Raw genomic sequence first — 22,465 nt, 5'->3', positions numbered from 1 at the left:
AAGACGTAATTACTTGCTTTAGCGGTGAAGGAAAAAGCGTGAGGAAACCGGCATGCCTGAGAGTCCTTCATAATGTTCTCAATGGTGTGTGAAGTCTTGGCCAGCGTGGTGATCTATGGCTTAAACCCTACTCTGAGTGGAGACCGTGCTCAGTAGTGGGCCGCTGATGGAATGTTTTCTAGTTAAATATATTATGTAAGTCCTTAAACGGTCAACATAGAAGTAGGTACCTGCCTATGATTGAATTTGTATCGAACTAATTAAGCTACTTATTGGCTTTTACTCATATCGTCGTGATATTGAGACTTTAGATGTGGGTATAGCAGTAAGTTTATGTAGTTAAGTACAACACTTATTCTCACAACTTTACCTAGTTACCTACCTTGTAGATTATTTTTTATCTCCGAGTGTATAAAGTTGATATTTTATGTTTCAAGGGGGTGAATAGGTATATGTAGTACCGATTTCTCTACTGCTAACACGCAATAATTTCGAATTTCGCGCTATTACAGATTCTTTTGGGTAACCTACAGGTATTGATTTTTCACAAAAAATCTACGTAGAAACGCAATATTTAACCCAGTTTCGATTCAGCAGGGTTATTATCTATTTATTAGTTAGTAAGTAAAAAATTGCTTAAATAATCTTTCTACAGTATAAGATGAGGACGTGCAATTGACATTTTGCAAAAATAAAACTTCTACGAAAGCGCCCTCTCTGTCTCCTTAATTGACTTTTGGGATTGGTTGATTGGTTTTTGCTGATTTTTGCCCGGACGGAGCCGTAGCCTAGGAAACGGGTGTAGCTACAACAACACTACAAGTTACATAAAATTTTGCTGAAACTTAATTATTGCATTAATTGACACGTAAACTCCTTGCCGGACATAATTAGTGCCTATTGAGATCGTGATTTCTGCGATTGTTCCAAGTGATGATACTTTTGACAGATTAGAATGGCTGGCAGGTTGGTTCTAAATTTAAGATTTTTTCTCTAATTATTATTAGTAAGTAATTTAAACAATATCGACACGACATTTGCTTCGGTAAATCTTTCTAAAGTCGTCCTCTTGGTACAAAGGGCGCCAACGGTCTAAATCGTTCCCCCTTTTCCCTAACTTATCACGTCAAAAATACCGAACGCATATCAATTTTATCATAATGATAGGGATAAGAGGGTTCCCGGTGCCTGGCACGAGTGGCGCTTACCACACGCACACATTAACGTCCAAAATATAAGTTCTACCCAGGTTCTAATAAATCTTCCTGAAACAATACATCAATAAAAGTTTGATAACATCCATTTGATTAGTTGCTATGCAATTTTTATCACAGTACTATTAGGTATTCTTATTATCATATCACACTTAGACTTAGCAGTAGATTACTATAGTAACCTGCAAAAAATTACAAATTATTTTTGATACAAAACTTAATTAAAAAGTGAGAAAGAAAAATAGGTACTTAATGCCAATGATAAATTCTTATTATACTTTAAGCACTCTGCATTTGTATGGTACACCTACAGTTACACTGAATGGTAAACACTTAATTGTCAATTTATCTACAATGGGGTAATATGTGCGGCCATGCACAGCACACAGGCAGGTGGCAGCGTCCAACCGTGACACACCTGCATCCCCCACTATTACACGATCACACAGTGAAACAAAGAGACAAGCAAACTATCTGTTAAACACCATAGTAACAGTTGTTAGATCAATATGTAAGGCTGAATGTCAGTGCAAAGTCATAATAATGTGTTACTGCAGTGTCCGACTCACATTCATTTTGTTCTAGTGTAAATTTACCTTTGAACTTGTGTGAAAATGTCTGAGATGGGCTTTGAGAATGTGTTTTACCTGGAGAGTGAGTATCGAAGTGGCCGGGAAGGCGGAGGGAAGGTGTTGCCAGGATACCCTCCCCAGACACGCTCCTCGCTGAGCTTCAAACAGATCAATAACATCTCTATCAACTCGAATGATGTTATGCAATGTTTTGCCATCCAATATTAACTTAATTATTTATAGCAAGTTTTACTGTAAATGATTTTATTATTGAACTACAAAATAAATATTTACTATACACACACACACACACACACACACACACAGACACACAAATTTTCTTCAATTGCCAGAAATTTGCCTAGTAAAGCTTAATTTTAAAAGATAATTATTTATTAGAAAATTATGTATGAGCAATAAATAAATAATTAAAAAATAAAGCAATAAATAATTTAAGTAGTCATCTGGAATTATTAAATTTTTCTTTTTCTCCTTTATTATTCCAATTTTGAATTATGTATGTTTAACTTGTAAATACCAGTTACTTGAGTATTACTCAAGTATTTATTGTGAATTTTTTTTTCATTTATTGTAAAAAGTAACAGATTAGTGTGAGAGATTAGGGGGTGATTCCATTTTTATGCACTATGGCAGCTTATTGTAAACTGCAGGTACAAAGCAATAGATAGGGGTATAAAGCTTCCAATTAATTAGAAAGGGGAGTTCTGACTTAACAGCTAGGATTACACACTTTTTAAAAGATTTTTAGTGGTCTTTCTGAAATAAAAAATATGTATGATTGTTAGTATTAACTTATTAGTTTCTAGTTAAGTATTTAACAATTAACTATCATAGACTGTTTTAGTAACACTCTTAATTTTTTTTTAATGTATTAAAATTTTTCTTACTGAATAAGTACTTACTATGCATCCACAAACTAAGAAGATAGTCAATTTTTATAAGTACCTACAATTTTTTTTGTTAAACTTCCATTTAATTCGAAGAGTTTATAGATACTTATTTCTCCTCTCTCTCAGACTGAGAAGAAAAAAGTGGTGCTAGCCTAGTGGTTAAAATGGTGATATCCAATTTGGGAGGTTGGGCATTCAAAGCCTGGCACACACTTCCTTTTGAAGATTTGTGCGTTTTAACTTTTAAGCAATTAAAAATTAAATATCAAAAATGTAGTGAGGAAACCTGCATGCTTGAAAATTCTTCATAATGTTGGTGTGCACTTGGCCAGTCTGGTGAACTATTCCCTTCCATCTGCCCTTCACGTTTCTCACCTTTTCATTCTGAAAGGAGACCCATTGCTTGATTCCAAAATATATTCTAATAAAACTGCATACATACGATATTTCAGATTTTGAGTGCGCGGGCGACGAGGTGCTGGTGGAATCGTCCCCGCCCCCCTCGCCCAACATGGCGGCGCGGCTTGCGGCGCCCGCACAGGTAATGGTGCCCGAATTTATAAAGGCAGATTTAACACGATTTAAACTTTTAGCTACCAAAACTAAAAACTCGTTCTAAGGATATACCAGTATAGATTGGTTGAAGGCCTTAAAGGAGTGATATCCAGGACCATAAAATAAATTTAAACTAGATAAAGTTGAAAACTAAAACCTGACTGCAATTGTCTTAATAAACACTGGAAATATTATAGTAAAATTGTTTTTCTGTCGCTTGGTATATTTTAATGTTGTAGTACATTTATATTTATGAACTCAGAATTTCCTCCTCTTTCATTTGACAACCCACTCGATACAATAGCAAAAAAAAATTTTTTTGAGACCCCCACTTTTTTCATGTAACATCTGTTAGGTCAATTTTTTTCGTATAAAATGTAGCCTAAGTCACCCGGACCTTTACGACGAATCGATTGACACCTCATTCATCAAAATCGGCCCAGTAGTTTAGGCGCTATTGTGGAACACACAGAATCTGGATACAAACATACATAGACTGCTAAAATCATAACCCTTCCTTTTGGCTTTGCCGCAGTCTGGTAAAAAAAGATTGGTTGAGTTTTGTTGTGCGGCAGGGAGCGGGCGCGGGCGGCGCGTCGCCGAGCAGCGTGCGCGAGCTCATCGTGATCCCGGAGCTGCCCAACACTATACACCTGCAGCACGCTATACAGCAGGTATGGCAAGCCTCAGTGCTTGTTCACGTACCTACAACACGTGGGTGAGGTGACATTGGCGGGCGCGGTTGACTTAGCGAGTTCGCTTTTACATTGGCCGCCAGGCCTTTGCGCGAGCGCGAAGTTGCTCGCTACTTAAACTGCACTTGTCTTGTAAGTGAACACTTTGTTACTTAGTCATATGTTTGATATTTAGTCACCTCACCCGCAACCGCACCGCATGAGTTGATGTAGATAGAATTCATAGGTTTTCCATAAGTGCTTGACTTAGGAGAAACCTATGGATTTTCTCTAACAGGTCATTGTGGACTAAACAGACATATACAATCTTAAGCTTCAGTGCACAGATATCTGCACTCTGCAGACTATGCCAGGAATCTGTCGAGACTTTAAGCCACGTAATCTTGTCGTGAGGAAGCTACTTTAATTCCAGTTAGGAAAGGCTGCTGTAACTGGTGGCCATAAGTAGGTATTGGCATGGAACTGTTAAATTGGTGGCCATCACAATGGATCGGAGAAGTGGTACAGCGAGTCCAAGGATCTGCATAGCCCCAAAGAAGGGCTAGCCTTGAAATCAGCATTTAATTTCTACTAAAAATAATTGGATGTACTTGTGTTTTGTGAAAAAGGTTTCAACCCCCATTCAAGTCAAAATTGAGATATTGTGAAGAAGCTGATTTTTTACTATAGGCACATGCTTGACTATCACACCTTATTGATATTTCTTTGTATGTAATTCTTTCTTTTTACCTATTACAACCTTTGAAGAAATGACACATTTCCCGTGTATTTATAGGTTTCTAGCACCGTGGTGGAGGTGAACGGTGACAGTTCGGGCCACTCCAGTCCTTCCACTGAGGCGGAGCACACCTATATTGTCACAAGTATGTAAAATGGATGACGTTTATAGCACGTTACAATGGCTTGTTTTAAATTTTTGCTTTAGGTATTCAATAGAAAAGTATTTAGTTAAAAATGCGCTTGAGAACTGATTTTTCAATCGCCAAATGCGCAATATCAGCTGGTCGATTGCGCTTGCGGAAAAAACGCATCAATCATTATCATAATCTGAATAGTTGTGATTGGTTGAATTTATGGCATTCTTCTTGCAACATTGCATTGTAGCCAATAGTGAGCGAGCGACAACGAATCATAGGTGATTGCGATCGTGACATTGTAGTTGTCTTTTTACCGTAATCGAGCACCTGTTGGTCGATTGCGGAAAAACTAGACTTAATAATTGTTGTGGTTGGGTGAAATTGGCTGTGGCTGGGATTCTTGTTGCAACGAGGCATTGTAGCCAATAGTAAGCGAGCGTCGACCTACCGCATTCTAACGCAATCGAGCACCTGAGAAAGTAATTTGGCATTTTGACAGATTTCGAATACAAAAACTTTCACAACGCCGAAATTCCTCAAAAGAGTCCTCAAACGTTATTTGGTGATTGAAAAATCCTTTTGATTTATTTTTATTTTAGTGTCATGTTAGTGTTAAGTGTAGTGTTTGCACATTGTTTTATTTCCGTGGCGTTGCACAGTCGGCGAGTCGTGGGGGCGCGATGGGCCGGCGCACATCAAGGCCGAACTCCACAGTGACCCAGAAAGCAAGTTTTTATTTTATTTTTTGCACGCTTTTATGCTTCATCTTAGTTTCAAGCAAACTATCTTTAAATAAATACAGTAGAATCTCAGTAATCCGGCACTTCAATAAACCGACACGTCCAATAATCCGGCACCTTCCGCCCGCGCCAAGTTGCACAAAAACAGAAGGATTATTTTAAAACTATGTAATTGTGAGATATGTTACAGTTATAAAAAAACGTGTACAACATGAACCCAAATAGATTGCATTGCTTTATGAAATGCTTTCTTTTAATTTAGGTACTATGAATTTTTCTATACAATCCAGTAATCCGAATATTCCAATAATCCGGCACCCTTGGGTTTTTAATAGTGCCGGATTAGTGAGATTCTACTGTATATAATTATAACCAACTAACCATACGCATTGCAATATAAATATGTTAGAAAAAAACGAAAGGTAAACATGCTTATCTTTTTAACAACACAATCTTTTTGGGTGTTTAGAGATTCCAACTAATCACTATCCACCACTAACCACATCATAAATGCGAAAGTGTGTTTATTTGTTGGTTTGTCCTTCAATCACGCTGTAACGGAGCTACTGATCTGATTTTAATAATAGAGAAATTAAAGAGAAAATATTTTAAATGTTAAAAAATTGAAAAATATTTGTTATTCAGGCATTGTGACGTCATTAATCGCCTTCCGTACAGCGGGACGTCAATAACTTTGTTAAAAACTAGCGACCCGCCCCGGCTTCGCACGGGTGGACATTTATTTTTTCTATTTTCCGGGATAAAATATAGCCTATACGGATTCGGAAGAATCCCTCTAAGTAATGGTAAAAGAAATTTTGAAATCGGTCCAGTAGTTTTTGAGCCTATTCAATACAAACATACAAAAATACAAAGGTTTCCTCTTTATAATATTAGTATAGATAACGCAGAATCTATTTTTTTTAATTATTCTCTTTAATTAATTCTAGTCCCATAAACTACTATACAAAAAAATCACATCATTTTAATACTACAAGTCCAAGACACTATTATAAGGCTATTGAATTGTCTCTAAAAGTATACTGCATATAATCTTAGGTAGCCATACATAAAGGTACATGTACCTAAGCTATGCTATACAACTATAGGTATATAATATGTATATCTAAATCAAGAAAATAACGATATAACGGTGTAATGAAACTATTTTGGTTAACTTACGTATAAACTCGTGCGTTTGCGCATATAACGGGTACTTATTTTAACAGAACGCTATTACACACAAAAACCTTGTATTCAAAGATTTCTGATCTTCAAAGCTTAAACAAGTACTTGTTCGTTGCGAAACCTTTGATGGACTGTCCAAACAAAAATCAAAACTACCCTCTGACATCCTATATCTCCATCTGATTATCTCCCACCTGTGAAACTGATATCGTATTTAATGCACCCTTTATTATTAAAATTCACTCTTAATTTATATTCGACCTTATAGTGTACTATTTAGGGTTCAAAATTATGTTGTATGACGAATTAGGGATGAGTTTCAATAAAAAAAGTCCTAATAACGGATAATTGTTGTATGCCCCTTCGGATTATCTACCTGAACGGTTATCATCAATGCAGTTAGATGTGAGGATTGTTACTAAATTATACAGTGTGTTCTATTTTTTTGGGACAATAATATCTTAACATCAATCAAGCATCAATTAATAATCTTAAAACAAAGGAGTCCAAAATGCCTTTGATCACCTTTTTATGAGAAAAACTGTAATATCACACTTCACACTAATATTATAAAGGAGAAAGTTTGTATGTGTGTGTGTGTGTATGTTTGTTACTCCTTCACGCAAAAACTACTGGACGGATTTGGCTGAAATTTAGAATGGAGATAGATAATATCCTGGATTAGCACATAGGCTACTTTTTATCCCGGAAAATCAAAGAGTTCCCATGGGAATTTTAAAAAACCTACATCCACGCGAACGAAGTCGAGGGTATCAGCTAGTTTTAATATACAATAGAAAAATCATATGTATAATTTTATCAGATTAGGACAAATTATTTTTTAAGTAAAACATCTCAGTTTAATAAATATCAGTACATTGTTGAATCTAATAAATCTGAGCAGTGGAAGTTGGAAATGTATTTTTTTTAAATACATATAAATTAAGTAAGTTTATAATAATATAAACATCGAATTATGTAATAAGTTTTAAATAAATCCAATGCTTATAGATTTTTTTTTTTATTTGAATATTTATATTATTACACCTAATCTAATAACATCTTTCCTTATCTTTATCTTTATTATAAAAACAAAATCGAAATATGTCGTATGGAGATACGTAATGGACACATAAATGATGGGATTATAAGTATTATATTCGAATTCCTTTTCCATCATCTTAATATCATCATGCAACCATTTTGCAATTATTGATTTATAATAATGCATTTTTTAAATATAATTTTAAATTGACATGAGAAAAAGAACAAAATCTAAATATGAGTCGGTACATAGTGTAAGATAAATAGGTAATTAAATAAAGTTGTATTTAAATCCAATGTCTTTACTAGGTTTAATTTGGTCATTTAAATAATTTGCCCTTTCACCATGAAAAAACAAACAAATGAAGCACCCTGTATAAATGTCATAATAGACCTGCTTGGCTACCTTTGATGTGACGCGTGCCCCGCGTTATGTGTCTGCGTCTATTTTGTGCGGATTTCATATTATGTATCCGACAAAGATCTTTATGTATGAAAGCTATTCAGTATAAACAGGTCATGATTTGAAATATTCTTAGGTATTCTGATTTTTTTTTTATTACTTCTGATTTCTTCACTGTGATATAAAATTCGAATATTGACTTTTGTTACATTATCCCTTGAAAGATTAAATTTGATTAAATCCTTTGAATGAATTCAATTTATAAAAGTAAGATTAAGATTTAAATAATTTTATTTAGTACATACAATACATATTTTAAACTAGCTGATGCCCGCAGCTTCGCCCGCGTGGATTGGTCAGATCCCCTGCAGCATCAGGATTGAGGAGTTGGACTCCAAATTTTTTATGAAACAATGTCGCAAAGTTCCTCTATCGATTAAAAAAGAAATGACGCAAATCGGTTCAGAAATCTCGGAGATTTCGGTGTACATAGGTAGAAAAACACAACCCCCTTTTTGAAAGTCGGTTAAAAAAGTAGCCTATGTTACTCCCTGGTCAATTTTCTACTTGTCTGTGAAAATCTCGTCAAAATCGGTTCAGCCGTTCCCAAGATTAGCCTTTTCAAACAGACAGACAGACAGACAAAAATTTTAAAAACGTGTGATTCAGTTATAGTATCGTTCAAATAACCATATGAGCTTAATATGCGGTAGTTATTTCGAAATTACAGACAGACACTCCAATTTTATTTATTAGTATAGATTGCCTGCTTAGCGATGGCCTTTCTAATGATTTTCCAATTTACTTACTTTACTGATTGTAACCACTTTAATGATATAAATGTAGGTATAATATTATAAATGCAAAAGTGTACTTCTAGTTTTTATGGCTCAACCACTAAACTGATTTTGATGAAATTCGGTACAGAAATAGCTTGCATCTTAGAGACAGCCGATTTTTTATTTTTTGAGATTAAAAAAATATGTGTTTGTACTTTACTCAAAGAGTTCATACTCATACCTTAAACAATGATACCTAAATAATGGTACAAGCTAGGGCAAGAAAATATTTTTTTTTCGACTCCTTTTTCATGTATGCGAGCCCTACTGAAAAACAATTTAATTGAATTTCTAATTAAATATTTGGCGTTGGCCAATACCCATACCCACCTCTTCCAAGTTAGTCCGCTTCCATTACAAGGGCTCACTTGTAAATAAAATAAAGAATTAATTATTTTGATCTTAACAAATCAAGACTTGAGATAAATCCATGTTTTGCCAATAAACTGGTGTTATATAAGGGGGGTACAAACTACAAACAATTATATCGCTTACAATATATTGGTCACAATGGGCGTGAACAGGTGGGGTGAGGGGCTTTGATGTGCTCCGGCGCGACAGAGCGAGACGCAGCATCCGTACACACCTGTGGCATACTGATAGCGGAGCGAAAGAGTTACGAAGCGATAAATTGTATAAATAAGTACCTTCTAGAGTAAATGTGTTACTTTGGATAAAAATTCAACGGTCATATCCATAATAAAAAGTCCTTCTTAGGGTCGATAGTTATAAGAAGTGGTCTAAAAATCATTGTTGGCCCATTAAGAATAGATTCCTTTTTTACATAGTTTCGATAATTGCTTTGAATATGCTCAAAGCACCTACACATTACAGTCATACTGAAACAGGTCGTTTTTCACAATACCATGACTATTATCAATTAAATAAAATAAAAAAAGCTCTGCATACATATCTCAACTTAATTTTATTCACTTTGACATACCATTGAAATTGGTATAAGTACTTACTAAGAATATCACGAACGCTTAGGTGCACCTAGGCGTGCTGCTCACCGCTACAGTTATGCCAAGCAAATATACCTAGCTTGGTTTGTGTTATTATCAAAAAAAAAGTCGCACCTCGATTCTGGTGGGGTTTGCGTTGCGCCTAAGATAATCAGGTAAGACGGAAACCATAAAGCTGCATCAGTAACCTCAACATAGCCGTCCTACACCCTGGAGTTAAATTTCGAGGCAGTCCAGGAATGCGCGGGCTAGGTCGTAAGCGCAGATCTAAGGTTGAAATCTACTGATGTCTTAAGATTGAGTTAAAATGAGACGGATTTATGTCAGAGATATACATCTGTCTCGTTTTAACTCTGTCTTAAGTCTAAGCAAAGTCAGAGTGCGTTCTATAGATCTAACCCTTAGTGCTCCTGACTTTAGCTATATAGCTTAGCAGTGGTACTGTAGCAGCGTACTAAAACGATAGTGAGAGTGATCTTCCCTCTCACTCCACCCCAGGCTGCTGGGCGAGGAGGCGAGTTTCCGTGGTTCGGCTGAGTTGCCCGGGTGACGTGCTCCGGCATGGAGGTGCCTCGCTACCGCGCGTACTACCCGTGTGAGTTAGGCTGGAGACATACTCGCTACTCGCGACGCGACCGGACGCCGCTCGCCTCTTTTTAACTCGAATCCATCGAGCTTAAATACCATATGGTATAATAGATCATTGGTGCAATCATCAATTGAAACATTTCCAATGCTGGACATAGGTCTTTTGTAAGGATTTCCTACACGCCATACTCTTGCGCCGCCTGGATCCAGCGGTTTGATGTCATAAGGGGTTTTCCAAAGCTGCGCTTTCTGGTTCGAGATTCGTCATTCTAGTCATTAATTCTCATCTTGGGACCCCAACGTCTAACGGCTCTGTTGTACACAGTCTAAACTAAAATGACAGGTGTAAATACATCGCTATCTCTTTCATAACGCTCCCTGCAGAAAAGGATAGCACTTTTAGACTTATCATTTTAGTTTAATTTAGAGATTGTGTACAACAGAATTAGGCACATTGCAATCATCGCATTATTGGCTGAATTCATTGTACCTTTGCTACAGTTGTTATCGCATAAAAATAACTCGGATCTTGAACCTGCGCAGTGGGTGATTTCTTCAAGCGTTTACCCGCTTAAGTGGGGTCTTTTTTCCTACATTTTCCCTCTCACTTTACCCAGTCTTGAGCATCAGATTTTTGATTATTGGCTCGCAGTGGATAATTTATCGTTCTATTTGGAGGCTGAGATCTATAGAGCAAACTCTGACTTTGCTTAGACTTAAGACAGAGTTAAAATGAGACATGTTATCTTACATAAAGTCTATTTTTAACTCATTATTAAGTCTGAGCAAAGTCAAGGTGCGCTTTGTAAATCTCACCCTTACATGACGACGAGGTTGCCCGTTTCGCCGCGCTATTTGTTCATCAGTCAATCTTTCGCTTCCCACGCTGTAGAAATATACATGCTCATGCGCAGTATAAATCTCTACTACGAGTCACTTTGCCAAAATCCAATATGGCGGCTAGGTGGTTATGAACGATGTTTACGAGTTAGCTGATATAATATGCAAATTCTCAAGTTCAGACCCAGTGGTTTGAGCTGTACACTGACATATTATTATCTGTCAGTTAGTTCTATTTCTAGTGTGCTTTTGCACGTTGTTGGGTTGAGTCACGTGTTACAAGTATGTCTCCAGCCTTACACCGATTGCGTACTCGCTACTTAGTGAATCTGATACCTGTACCGCCTTTACATTTCAACATTTTGACGTTAGAGTCATTACGTCTCTGAAATTTCTTCGTGCGGTTCTAAGTCATATTTGAATTTAATTTTGATTTGAATTTTTGCTACGATCATTAAAAAATTAGAGCAAAGTGTATAATTACTCGTATAAAGTTTTTAAAATATTCGTTCAATATGCCAATAACAATATTAGGTACATACATACCGACTATAACTTGTTATAGGTACTTATAGCTTAGAGAAAGACCGACTTTCCCTTAAAAATATTGTGATATAAACGGTTTTCTAACAGCTTTAATTTAGCAATATTTAATGTAACTAATTTGACTAACTTTACGTAATTTTTTAGTTCTAAGCTAACACTGCGATTTAAATTAAGTTAAATATTAAAATGTTTTAGACTTGTTCCATTTCTAATGTAGTTCACTAACAAATTCATTAAATTAATTTGCTACTTTCATAGATTAACTTATTTTCTGCTGATTATCATATAACGACTAACCGATATAATTATTTTTCAATGTTTCTTAAAAGTGTACGTATTTCGCAGGCGAGGGCGGCAATGGAGTCAACTACCACGTGCAGTATGTGGACCCGCAGGATCTCTACACTCAGTCAGGCCATCAGATGTGAGTCCATTTTATTAGTAGAACTTTCTAAAAAATACTTATCACACCAAAAACATTTCATGTGAATTGGGTTGCCAAAACTTATAAGTTTACAACTTTCACCTAAAAAGTTATGAGATCTCTAGTTAAGCCAAGTCCATAGCTGAGCTTCGATTAGCTGCCCATAGGACCTATCCCAAGTCCAAAGTATATAGCTATTAAGTGCTCTTGACTGTATCACATTTATAACAATAAATAACAAAATATAACTCTACTCACAAGCTCTGATTCTACAAACCTTATATCTTGGTGAAAAGTATGGCTTAGCCGTTTAATGTTATGATTATTATTATTTATTTATTATTATTTAATTAGAACGGACATAATCCAATTACACTAATTAAATTACTAATTATTATAAACATATATCCAAGGAAAAAAAATGGAATTGAATTAAAATTACAATTAAAAATAAATTTGTTATGTAATCTAAATAAGCAAACTACAAATTCTCACATGTTTCTCTGATATGTTTACTTTCTTAACTCTGTAATATGTAAACTTGGCCTAAAATTATAAGCATCGCGCACGACAATTTGAATGGTTATGAAACATTGACGTCGATTATGTCTTTCTCTAAACTAAATTTAGAGTAAAAAGGTTTAGTTGAAATTTAGTTGTTGTCAGAATTAGCACCATTTTTTTAAATTCTTTATTTGAACCAAAGTGAATACCAACCAAATAGTTGTACTAAATCCACTTGACATCCTGACACTCTCTTGAGTTTATGTGGATGTTGCACATTCCTCTTAAATATGTAAGATACTAACTTAATAGCAATAGGTATACAAATTGAAACTGAAATGATAATATTCGTCGTAGGGAAACGCTTCGCACTTACCCCGTTTACGGCGTCGCGAATGTGGGCGCCGTCACCGAGGGCACCGCGGTCACAGCCGTCACGGCGGTCACCGCGGCGCCCGACACCGGCGAGTGGACCGCCGAGTTCACGTTCAACACCAACGCGGAACAGCCCACCTCGCCCGCGCCGGCCGCCAGGATGCCGCCCGCCACCGTGCAGTGGCTGCTGGACCATTACGAGACCGCTGAAGGTGAGTGACCAGCCTAACGAACATTGGACAACCCATGGCCCCACCAACCTCTCGGTTATATGGGCCGAATCGCGGTACTTGCTCTTGGCGTGGTTCCCGGGGGTGCTTTCTTGACTCTACGAGTTATTTATCTTTGGTCTTGTCCTATGAGTCACAGATCCCCGCGTGCGAACGCATTGAACATTGGACAGTGAAGTCCTGGCTCATATACCCCGCATATATCCAGTACAGCCTTAAAAGCCCAAGCTTCAAAATTGAAAGCCCAAGGATGGAAAGGCCTAAAATATGCAGCAAGTTGAAGTTGAAACTCAAAAGGCAAAGATTTCTATGTAATATGCCATAGGTTGCGCCAACGCCTAAGTTTGCCATTTTAAACAAGAATTTTCGATGCGAGCTGTAGCCTTTGCTTATTTGATTGTCAGCTACGTTTGGTTTGTTTGCTTGTGGAACATGATAGCCATATGATAGGATGATGAGTAGCCACTCTATACATTCAATATTGAGAAGAGCAAAAATAGTGTCAACTGGTAAAGCTTTAAGCCGCAAACATAGGGAACGGAAATGGCATTCTAGACACAAGTAACTAGTCAGGAGTCAGATTTACCACCCACACAAATGGCCAAATACTAATTTAGAAGTTCTCTAGTTTAGTTAGGTATTATGTTTAAAACATTTGTGTGTAATGTTACAATCTTTACTATTTCTACAATCAAATCAAATTATTAATTCTTGATTCATCATTATGATCGACCCATCACTGGCACTCTACTGAGTAGGGGTTTCCTCTCAGATTGAGCAGGATTTAGGCCATAGATTGCTACGCTCGCGCTGCCCTGTGTGGATTAGCAGACTTCAGAAATTCTTGATTCACTACCGTAAAAATGTGTGGTCTCACGGATCGAAGTGTCGGCAGGCGTTTCGCTCCCGCGCTCCACCCTGTACGCGCACTACCTGCGGCACTGCACCGCGCACCGCCTCGAGCCCGTCAACGCGGCGTCCTTCGGCAAGCTCATCCGTTCCGTGTTCGTGGGGCTGCGCACGCGCCGCCTCGGCACCCGCGGCAACTCCAAGTACCACTACTACGGCATCCGCGCCAAGCCCTCCGCTCTCTCCACGCCCAAGAGCGACGTTGAAGAACCGCCGGTGAGGATGTTACATCTACTCTTTATCTCATCTCCTGAACTGTAAAATTTATGCTCCTATTATGCCCGTGTCGTTTCAATTCAGCAGTTTTTTTCCAAACACAACATTACGTAAACTTAAAACTACGAGGGTTCCAAACGCGCACAGGTCTGTGAAGAGCCCATAGCAAACTCTGTTTCATCCTCTGAACTGTAAAATTTACGCTCCAATCATGCCCATTCAGCATTTTTCGGTATCCCTCCGCCCTCTTTTAAAACTTCATGTTATAACCACTGTTCAATCGTGATATAATCTTATTTTAACTGTTTATTTTCTTGACATGAAATATTTTGAACTATCCTAGAATTTTTAAACTGGATTGATAATAACTAATTTTCTGAAAATGTGGCGTCGAAACCCAATCTTTTAACATTAGCTATCGTGTAGGAACCACGCGAAAGAGAGCCGGAACAGAACCCGGTGGGTATGAGCGGTATCGCACACCGCCAGTACCTGGGCTCCGTGAGCGCGCCTGAGCCGCCCGAGCTCACCGTGGAAGACCTGCCCGAGGATATACCGCTGGAGGCGCTGCAGCAGTTCCGAGACCAGCACCGGTAAGTTATGCGTAGATGGAAGATGAAGGAGAAAAGGAAATATTTGGCACGTCTTAGCAATATGACATGCAAATTGCAAACCCTGTCAAGAAATTTTTTAAAAATAAAAAATAATTTAGGTATCAGAAAGTATTCTTATATTGTGTGGTTGACTTCATATTTTCTGTTCCTCTGGTGCAGACAACACGGCATAGAGTTCTTGGAAGCGGTAGCAGCATTGGACACGGGCGCGGTGGAGCGGTGCCGGCGCGCGTTCTGGCGGCGCGCGGGGCGCTCGGGCGCGCGGCTCGCGACGCGCAAGGACGTGTGCACGTGGCTGCGACGCGCGGAGATGCGCCTGCACCAGCGCGCCGTGGACTTGCTGCTGCCGGATGTACTGCGCCCCATACCCTCGCAACTCACGCAGGTACATCTAAACTAAACCCTATTAATTACCTCCTGGTAGCAACACGGCATAGAGAGTTCTTAGAAGTGGTGGCGGCACTAGACCAAGGTTCGGTGGAGCGGTGCGGACGCGTGTCCTGGCGGCATGCGTGCGTGCGACTGTGACGCGCAAGGAGTGCTAAGACGCGCGAAAATGCGCTTGAATGATTGCGTTTGTTATTTACTCTTAACGAATTGCTACTAACGAATCGAATCGAACGATCTGCTACTTCGCAGAGTACGTATCAGCGTTAAGGATTCCAACGTTCATTCTGTACAACCCACCATTGTCATGGCTCCACCAACCCCTGGGTTATGACTTATGAGTACCTAATCGTTGCAAGGTGCCCGGTAATTGCTCTTGGCGTATTACCGGGGCGCCTTCTTGATTCCCTACAAATTATTTTCTCTCTACTCCATCGGCTCTATCCCCTTTCTGGGGGCAGATGTCATAGTCACAGAAAATCTGTTCGTACAGCCCAAAAGTTTATCCAAATATTTGCTCAATTATTTTCTTCGTGGTGCAGGCGATACGTAACTTCGCCAAAAGTTTGGAGAGCGCATTAGCCTCTGGCGCCAGCGGAGCGCCCGCACTCGCTCTGCGCGCACAGGCCTCCGCCGCAGCGGCCCTGTCAGCAGCCTTGCGCCGCTACACGTCCCTTAACCATCTGGCGCAAGCTGCGCGCGCCGTGCTCAACAACCAGCACCAGATCCAACAGGTAATACTTCCCTGCTTCTTAATCTATTGCTCATCCCATTTCAGCTGACTGCACTGTGCCACAAGAAATATAAGGGTTGTAAAAGATGCAAGGAGTATACTATCTAGTTGTAATAATGCGGATGACATCATTAGTACCAGTTGATCACATTGGACGCGATGATCGTAGCCAAAAAAAATATTTGAAAATTGTCTTCTAAAAATACGGTCTAATCTCAAGTTTTCCAAAAGCACGGAAGCATAGTAAACACATTGGATGCGATGATCGCGCCTGAAAAGAAAATGTGACTTATTCTGATTTGTTGTTGGTACAGATGTTATCAGACCTAAACCGAGTGGACTTCCGCGTGGTGCGCGAGCAGGCGGCGTGGGCGTGCGCGTGCGGCAGCAACAGCCCCGCGCACAAACTGGAAGCTGACTTCAAGGTACTACAACTTCTTAGCTAAGGCTTTTTATTTTTTGATTGATTGATTGAATAGCTCAAAATTGTCATCATTTTCCAGTCGCGGCTGGGTCGCGGCGCGCCGCTCGAGGCGTGGGCGTCGTGGCTAGAAGGCATGGTGCGAGCCGCGTTGGCGCCGCACGAGCGACGGCCTGACTACACGCCGCGCGCGCGACGGCTGCTCCTGGACTGGTCCTTCTACTCCTCGCTCGTCATACGAGAACTGACTCTCAGGTAAGTCGGCGCGCCGCTCGAGGCGTGGGCGTCGTGGTTACAAGGCATGCTGCGAGAACACAGTTTTCTTGAGAGTGACCCTTGATTGTTAACTTCGACTGTATCGGTCTTTTTGCTACTGTATTGTTTGTTGTATTGTTACTGAATTGATCCAAAAGTCGCCGTGGGTGTCCTCCCTTACACACTGACACATTTAACCAGTTATTTGATCACACCAGGTCGGCTGCGTCGTTCGGCTCGTTCCACCTCATCCGCCTGCTGTATGACGAGTACGTGTCGTTCCTCATCGAGCGCCGCGTGGCCGAGCATCGCCAGGAGCCGCCCATTGCTGTTATGCAGAGAGCTATGGTGTGCCTTACATACTACATATCACTTAAAGTTTATACACACCATAGAGATTAGAGATGGGCCATTTGACAGGGAGCATGTGAAAAATTACATGAAAAGCTTAACACCCACCAAAAACATTTCATGTAAAAAGTTAGCCAAGACTCACAAGTTCATAATGTTTTCACTGTTAAAAAGTTATGAGATCTCTAGTAGAGCCAAGCCCCTAGCTGATCTTAGATTTGTGCTGGCCATGGGACCTATCCCAAGTCCAAAGTAATATAGCTCTTAAATGTTCTTGACTATATCACATTTATAACAATAAATAACAAATCACTCTACTTACAAGCTCTGATTCTACAAACCCTACATCTTGGTAAAAAAAAGACGGCTTGGCCGTTTAATAACTTTTAACGTTTAATATGTTATGTCATGTAATAGTTTTACGAACATTAAACGGCCAAGCCGTACTTTTTTTACCAAGATATAGGGTTTGTAGAATCAGAGCTTGTAAGTAGAGTGATTTGTTATTTATTGTTATAAATGTCATATAGTCAAGAACATTTAAAAGCTATATACTTTGGACTTGGGATAGCTCCCATGGCCAGCACAAATCTAAGATCAGCTAGGGGCTTGGCTCTACTAGAGATCTCATAACTTTTTAACAGTGAAAACATTATGAACTTGTGAGTCTTGGCTAACTTTTTACATGAAATGTTTTTGGTGGGATTTCATTTCTTTTTGGCAGGTGCCCTAAATTTTTTTTGGATCTATTTCTTGTAGGTACATCATTTTCATGGCCCACTCTCTATCGTTACCTCTTTTTTTAAAAGCTTTTATTCAACTTGCAATGTACTCGTATGTAAGTATGTTTGTTCGGATGGAATCTGGCAACTCAATTTTGAAGCAGATATACCAAATTTCAGTCTTTTAGGACTTCAGGAAACACAGATACTTGGTACGTTTGATAAATCTGCCACGGACATCTTATCATGTAAACTTTAGTATTCGAGCAACAGATTTTACAGATATGCATCTCATATACGAGGGGATGAAGGGGGACCCGATTTCTTAATTTATCTGTTGTTCATAATTCTTGAAATTCCTACTTAATGCCAAATTTCAGTCTTCTAGGACTTCAGAAAGTACCCTAGAATTTGTGACTAGAGGTTTTGAATGTCGATAAATCTGAAACTATAAAAGCTAAACAATTGATACTCAGTACGTTTAATGAATCTGCCAAGGACATCTTATCCTGAAAATATCAGCATTCTAGCGATAGAATTTAAAGATTTGCTTCCCCCATACAGAGGCGTAGAGGGGTGAAATTTCCAATTTCTTAATTTTTTTGTAGTTTGTATGCAATTTCTAGTCTACATACCAAATTTCAGTCTTCTAGGACTTCGGGAAGTACCCTAGAATTACAGACTAGAAGTTTTGACTGTCAATAAATCTGAAACTATAAAAGCTAGACAATTGATACTCAATGCGTTTAATTAATTTGCCAAGGACATCTTATCCTGAAAATATCAGCATTCTAGCAACAGAATTTACAGATTTTCTTTTCTCATAAGAGGCGTAGAGGGGGGGAAATTCCAATTTCTCAATTTTCCTGTAGTTTGTATGCAATTTCTAGTCTACACACCAAATTTCAGCCTTCTAGGACTTCGGGAAGTACCCTAGAATTACAGACTAGAAGTTTTGACTGTCAATAAATCTGAAACTATAAAAGCTAGACAATTGATACTCAATGCGTTTAATCAATCTGCCAAAGACATCTTATCCTGAAAATATCAGCATTCTAGCGACAGAATTTACAGATTTGCTTTTCTCATAAGAGGCGTAGAGGGGGGGCATTGCCAATTTCTTAATTTTCTTGTAGTTTGTATGCGATTTCTAGTCTACATACCAAATTTCAGCCTTCTAGGACTTCGGGAAGTACCCTAGAATTACAGACTAGAAGTTTTGACTGTCAATAAATCTGAAACTATAAAAGCTAGACAATTGATACTCAATGCGTTTAATCAATCTGCCAAGGACATCTTATCCTGAAAATATCAGCATTCTAGCGACAGAATTTACAGATTTGCTTTTCTCATAAGAGGCGTAGAGGGGGGGCATTGCCAATTTCTTAATTTTCCTGTAGTTTGTATGCAATTTCTAGTCTACATACCAAATTTCAGCCTTCTAGGACTTCGGGAAGTACCCTAGAATTACAGACTAGAAGTTTTGACTGTCAATAAATCTGAAACTATAAAAGCTAGACAATTGATACTCAATGCGTTTAATCAATCTGCCAAAGACATCTTATCCTGAAAATATCAGCATTCTAGCGACAGAATTTACAGATTTGCTTTTCTCATAAGAGGCGTAGAGGGGGGGCATTGCCAATTTCTTAATTTTCCTGTAGTTTGTATGCAATTTCTAGTCTACATACCAAATTTCAGCCTTCTAGGACTTCGGGAAGTACCCTAGAATTACAGACTAGAAGTTTTGACTGTCAATAAATCTGAAACTATAAAAGCTAGACAATTGATACTCAATGCGTTTAATCAATCTGCCAAGGACATCTTATCCTGAAAATATCAGCATTCTAGCGACAGAATTTACAGATTTGCTTTTCTCATAAGAGGCGTAGAGGGGGGGCATTGCCAATTTCTTAATTTTCTTGTAGTTTGTATGCAATTTCTAGTCTACATACCAAATTTCAGTCTTCTAGGACTTCGGGAAGTACCTTAGAGGTTTTGAGTAGAGGTTTTGATGATCATCAGTGAGGGACGAAAACGGCGTATTTTAGGTATCAATAAATCTGTAACCATAAAAGCTAGATATTTGATACTTAGTATATTTAGTAAGTTTGCTGAGGACACCTTATACTGAAAATTTCAGCTTTCTAGCGTCATCCAGACCGAAGTTATGACGGGTCGAAAATACGGCGAAACACTTCGAGAAAAAGGTACTACGTAGCGCCCCGGCCGCCGTTTGGCTCGTCTTGGCGGGGGCACTGCCGTGCCCCCTGATAATGTAATACTTGCTATCTTACCTAAATTAGCCTGTGACAATTCATGAAACAAAATCTCACGAAGTTTGGAAATTATTCCATTTAATTTCACTTGACCACGCTCGCACGGTCTTCGATTCGAACTGAGACCCTAAACAGCGCGCGAGCGAGAACACATCGCATCACAGGGGAAAACATCAGCTAGACCTACTCTATAATATTTTGGCAATAGGATGACGATGACGAACTGCCAGACGAGCCGCCGCGCGAGCCCGAAGACGAGGACGGCGAGCAAGACTGGGAGTGGGAGGACGAAGACGACGAGCCTCCCGACCTCAAGCGAGCCAAGGGCGACGAGTAGCGCTGGTATGTTAACATTGTACCGGGTCTCACTTGGTGGCCCGACACTCATGGCACCATTGATATAGAATAGTAGGTTTAGACGACAGATCACAAACAAAATGACATCGCTCAACTGGCAAGGTATGTTTAAAATGAGAACAAATACATACCGGTCGTGCGTTGATTTACGGCACTTATGTTTATGAGACAGAGCTAAAAGATAAAAGTGTACGCGCTAGAAAGAGAAGCGTTTATTAAATTTTAAGTCGCAGCGTGTGTAATAGCGTAGTTATAAACAGAATTTTTAAAAAGCGACTCGTTTTTTCGTGTTTTGTTTTTTAAAAGATGCTCAAATTCTTTAAACGTTTGCAAGATGTAATGCAATGTACCGAAAATCTCACTTATTGTTATTTTGTCCAAATATTTACGGCAGATATAAAAGTAATCTTGTTTTTTCCATTTCAGGATGGTTGAGTGTAATTTACTCGTACACGTACAGTTGGGACAACATTGAAAGGCTCATTATGAAAAGCTGGAAAATCTAAGTGTGCAATCTAATCAAATTAATTTAAAAAATTCAAAATTGTACTTAATGTACTCACAAAAACCTCTTAAGTGTTACGTGTTTAGGGTAAAAAGTGACAATTTGATCGAGTTCAAAAACTGCTATTTATTAGTTAAAATAAGATATTTCCTAGTAATTAAAAATGTTAGGACTACGTTTTGGTTAAGCTTTTAAATAGATTTTATTAAACGAAACATACCCTCGAAATCTAGTCACTTGCAGATACGTTATAGGCTGAGAGACAGTGGGGATAAATCCATTATTATTAAATCTGTGATGTCATAGTACATAATAAGTCCATAAATCAGAATAGTATGTATAAGTATTTGAAACTTGCAAAAATTGCTACAAATTGGAATAAACATTTATAAAAATGTTACCACAATAATACTTTATTAATAAATGTTTATTAGGGTTTATTTTTTCAAGTTTTACATGTTCATACTGTAAAATCTGATTTTTAGACTTTTCCCAGATCCCACAGAAATGTTTTATATCGTCTTTTCACGCTTTAAATCTTTTATCCAAAACAAAAACTATGAAACTTAAATGTATTTGTTACATTACAAATCGAGCCGTCGCCTCCTAGAGTATTCTGTAATATGTATTATGTAAAAGGCTCAATATTTTTAATACTATATATATGATTAAGTGAATGCATATGCAGTAGTTTTTTAAATGTGCATATTTTAAAATTAAGAACTTAAATATATTTTAGGTACTTAATCAAATAAAATTGAAGTTTGCAGAACGTTATTTTGAAAATACCTCCTGAAAATTTTACTAATGAGTATTATAATCTATATTGTAATATTGAGAAAAGATGTTTCACAAATGAATAGTATGGCGCGCAATTTTAACTTAGGTTGCACTTCTAAATGAATTGATTCACCTAATAATGTTATATAGTCCACTGAAAAATGTCTTTACCAATGATTTTATACTTTACGCATAGAAGGGTCATTCCGAAAAAAATAATTGCGGGCTGTAACTCGTTTATAACTTGATGGTAAATTCGGCTAATTCTGTCGTACATAATATTTAAAGTGACAGTGTGCCTAGTGGGAGATTTTTAACCTATTCGATCGCGTAAAAGTTAACTGCGTTTTGTATGGAATTGAAACAGCGCCATCTAGTGACAAGAAGATGGCGCTGTTTCAATTCCATACAAAACGCAGTTAACTTTTACGCGATCGAATAGGTTA

At 38.3% G+C, this 22,465-nt stretch overlaps 1 protein-coding gene across 1 annotated transcript; it reads left to right on the top strand.

The window, feature by feature from the left end:
• Window positions 1–729: 729 nt before the first annotated feature.
• LOC123866953 (transcription factor RFX3) lies at window positions 730–22,307 on the top strand. The gene is made up of 16 exons (XM_045908761.1): window positions 730–966; window positions 3,150–3,238; window positions 3,828–3,926; window positions 4,723–4,810; window positions 5,464–5,529; window positions 12,303–12,381; window positions 13,243–13,472; window positions 14,386–14,615; window positions 15,042–15,208; window positions 15,389–15,614; window positions 16,159–16,350; window positions 16,664–16,774; window positions 16,853–17,025; window positions 17,244–17,373; window positions 20,586–20,719; window positions 21,161–22,307. The coding sequence occupies exons 2-15, from the start codon at window positions 3,209–3,211 to the stop codon at window positions 20,712–20,714; spliced, it is 1,950 nt and encodes a 649-aa protein (XP_045764717.1). The 5' UTR covers window positions 730–966; window positions 3,150–3,208; the 3' UTR covers window positions 20,715–20,719; window positions 21,161–22,307.
• The last annotated feature ends 158 nt before the right edge of the window (window positions 22,308–22,465 follow it).

This window comes from Maniola jurtina, chromosome 7, assembly GCF_905333055.1.
Source record: "Maniola jurtina chromosome 7, ilManJurt1.1, whole genome shotgun sequence".
NCBI classification, from domain to species: Eukaryota; Metazoa; Arthropoda; class Insecta; order Lepidoptera; family Nymphalidae; genus Maniola; species Maniola jurtina.
This window is presented reverse-complemented; position numbering and strand designations above follow the sequence as displayed.

Coding starts and splice junctions, on each gene's coding strand:
- LOC123866953 (XM_045908761.1), top strand. CDS start 3,209: ATGGCGGCGCGGCTTGCGGCGCCCGCACAG. Junction 3,239..3,827: donor GGCTTGCGGCGCCCGCACAG/GTAATGGTGCCC, acceptor GTTGTGCGGCAG/GGAGCGGGCGCGGGCGGCGC. Junction 17,026..17,243: donor ATACGAGAACTGACTCTCAG/GTAAGTCGGCGC, acceptor TGATCACACCAG/GTCGGCTGCGTCGTTCGGCT.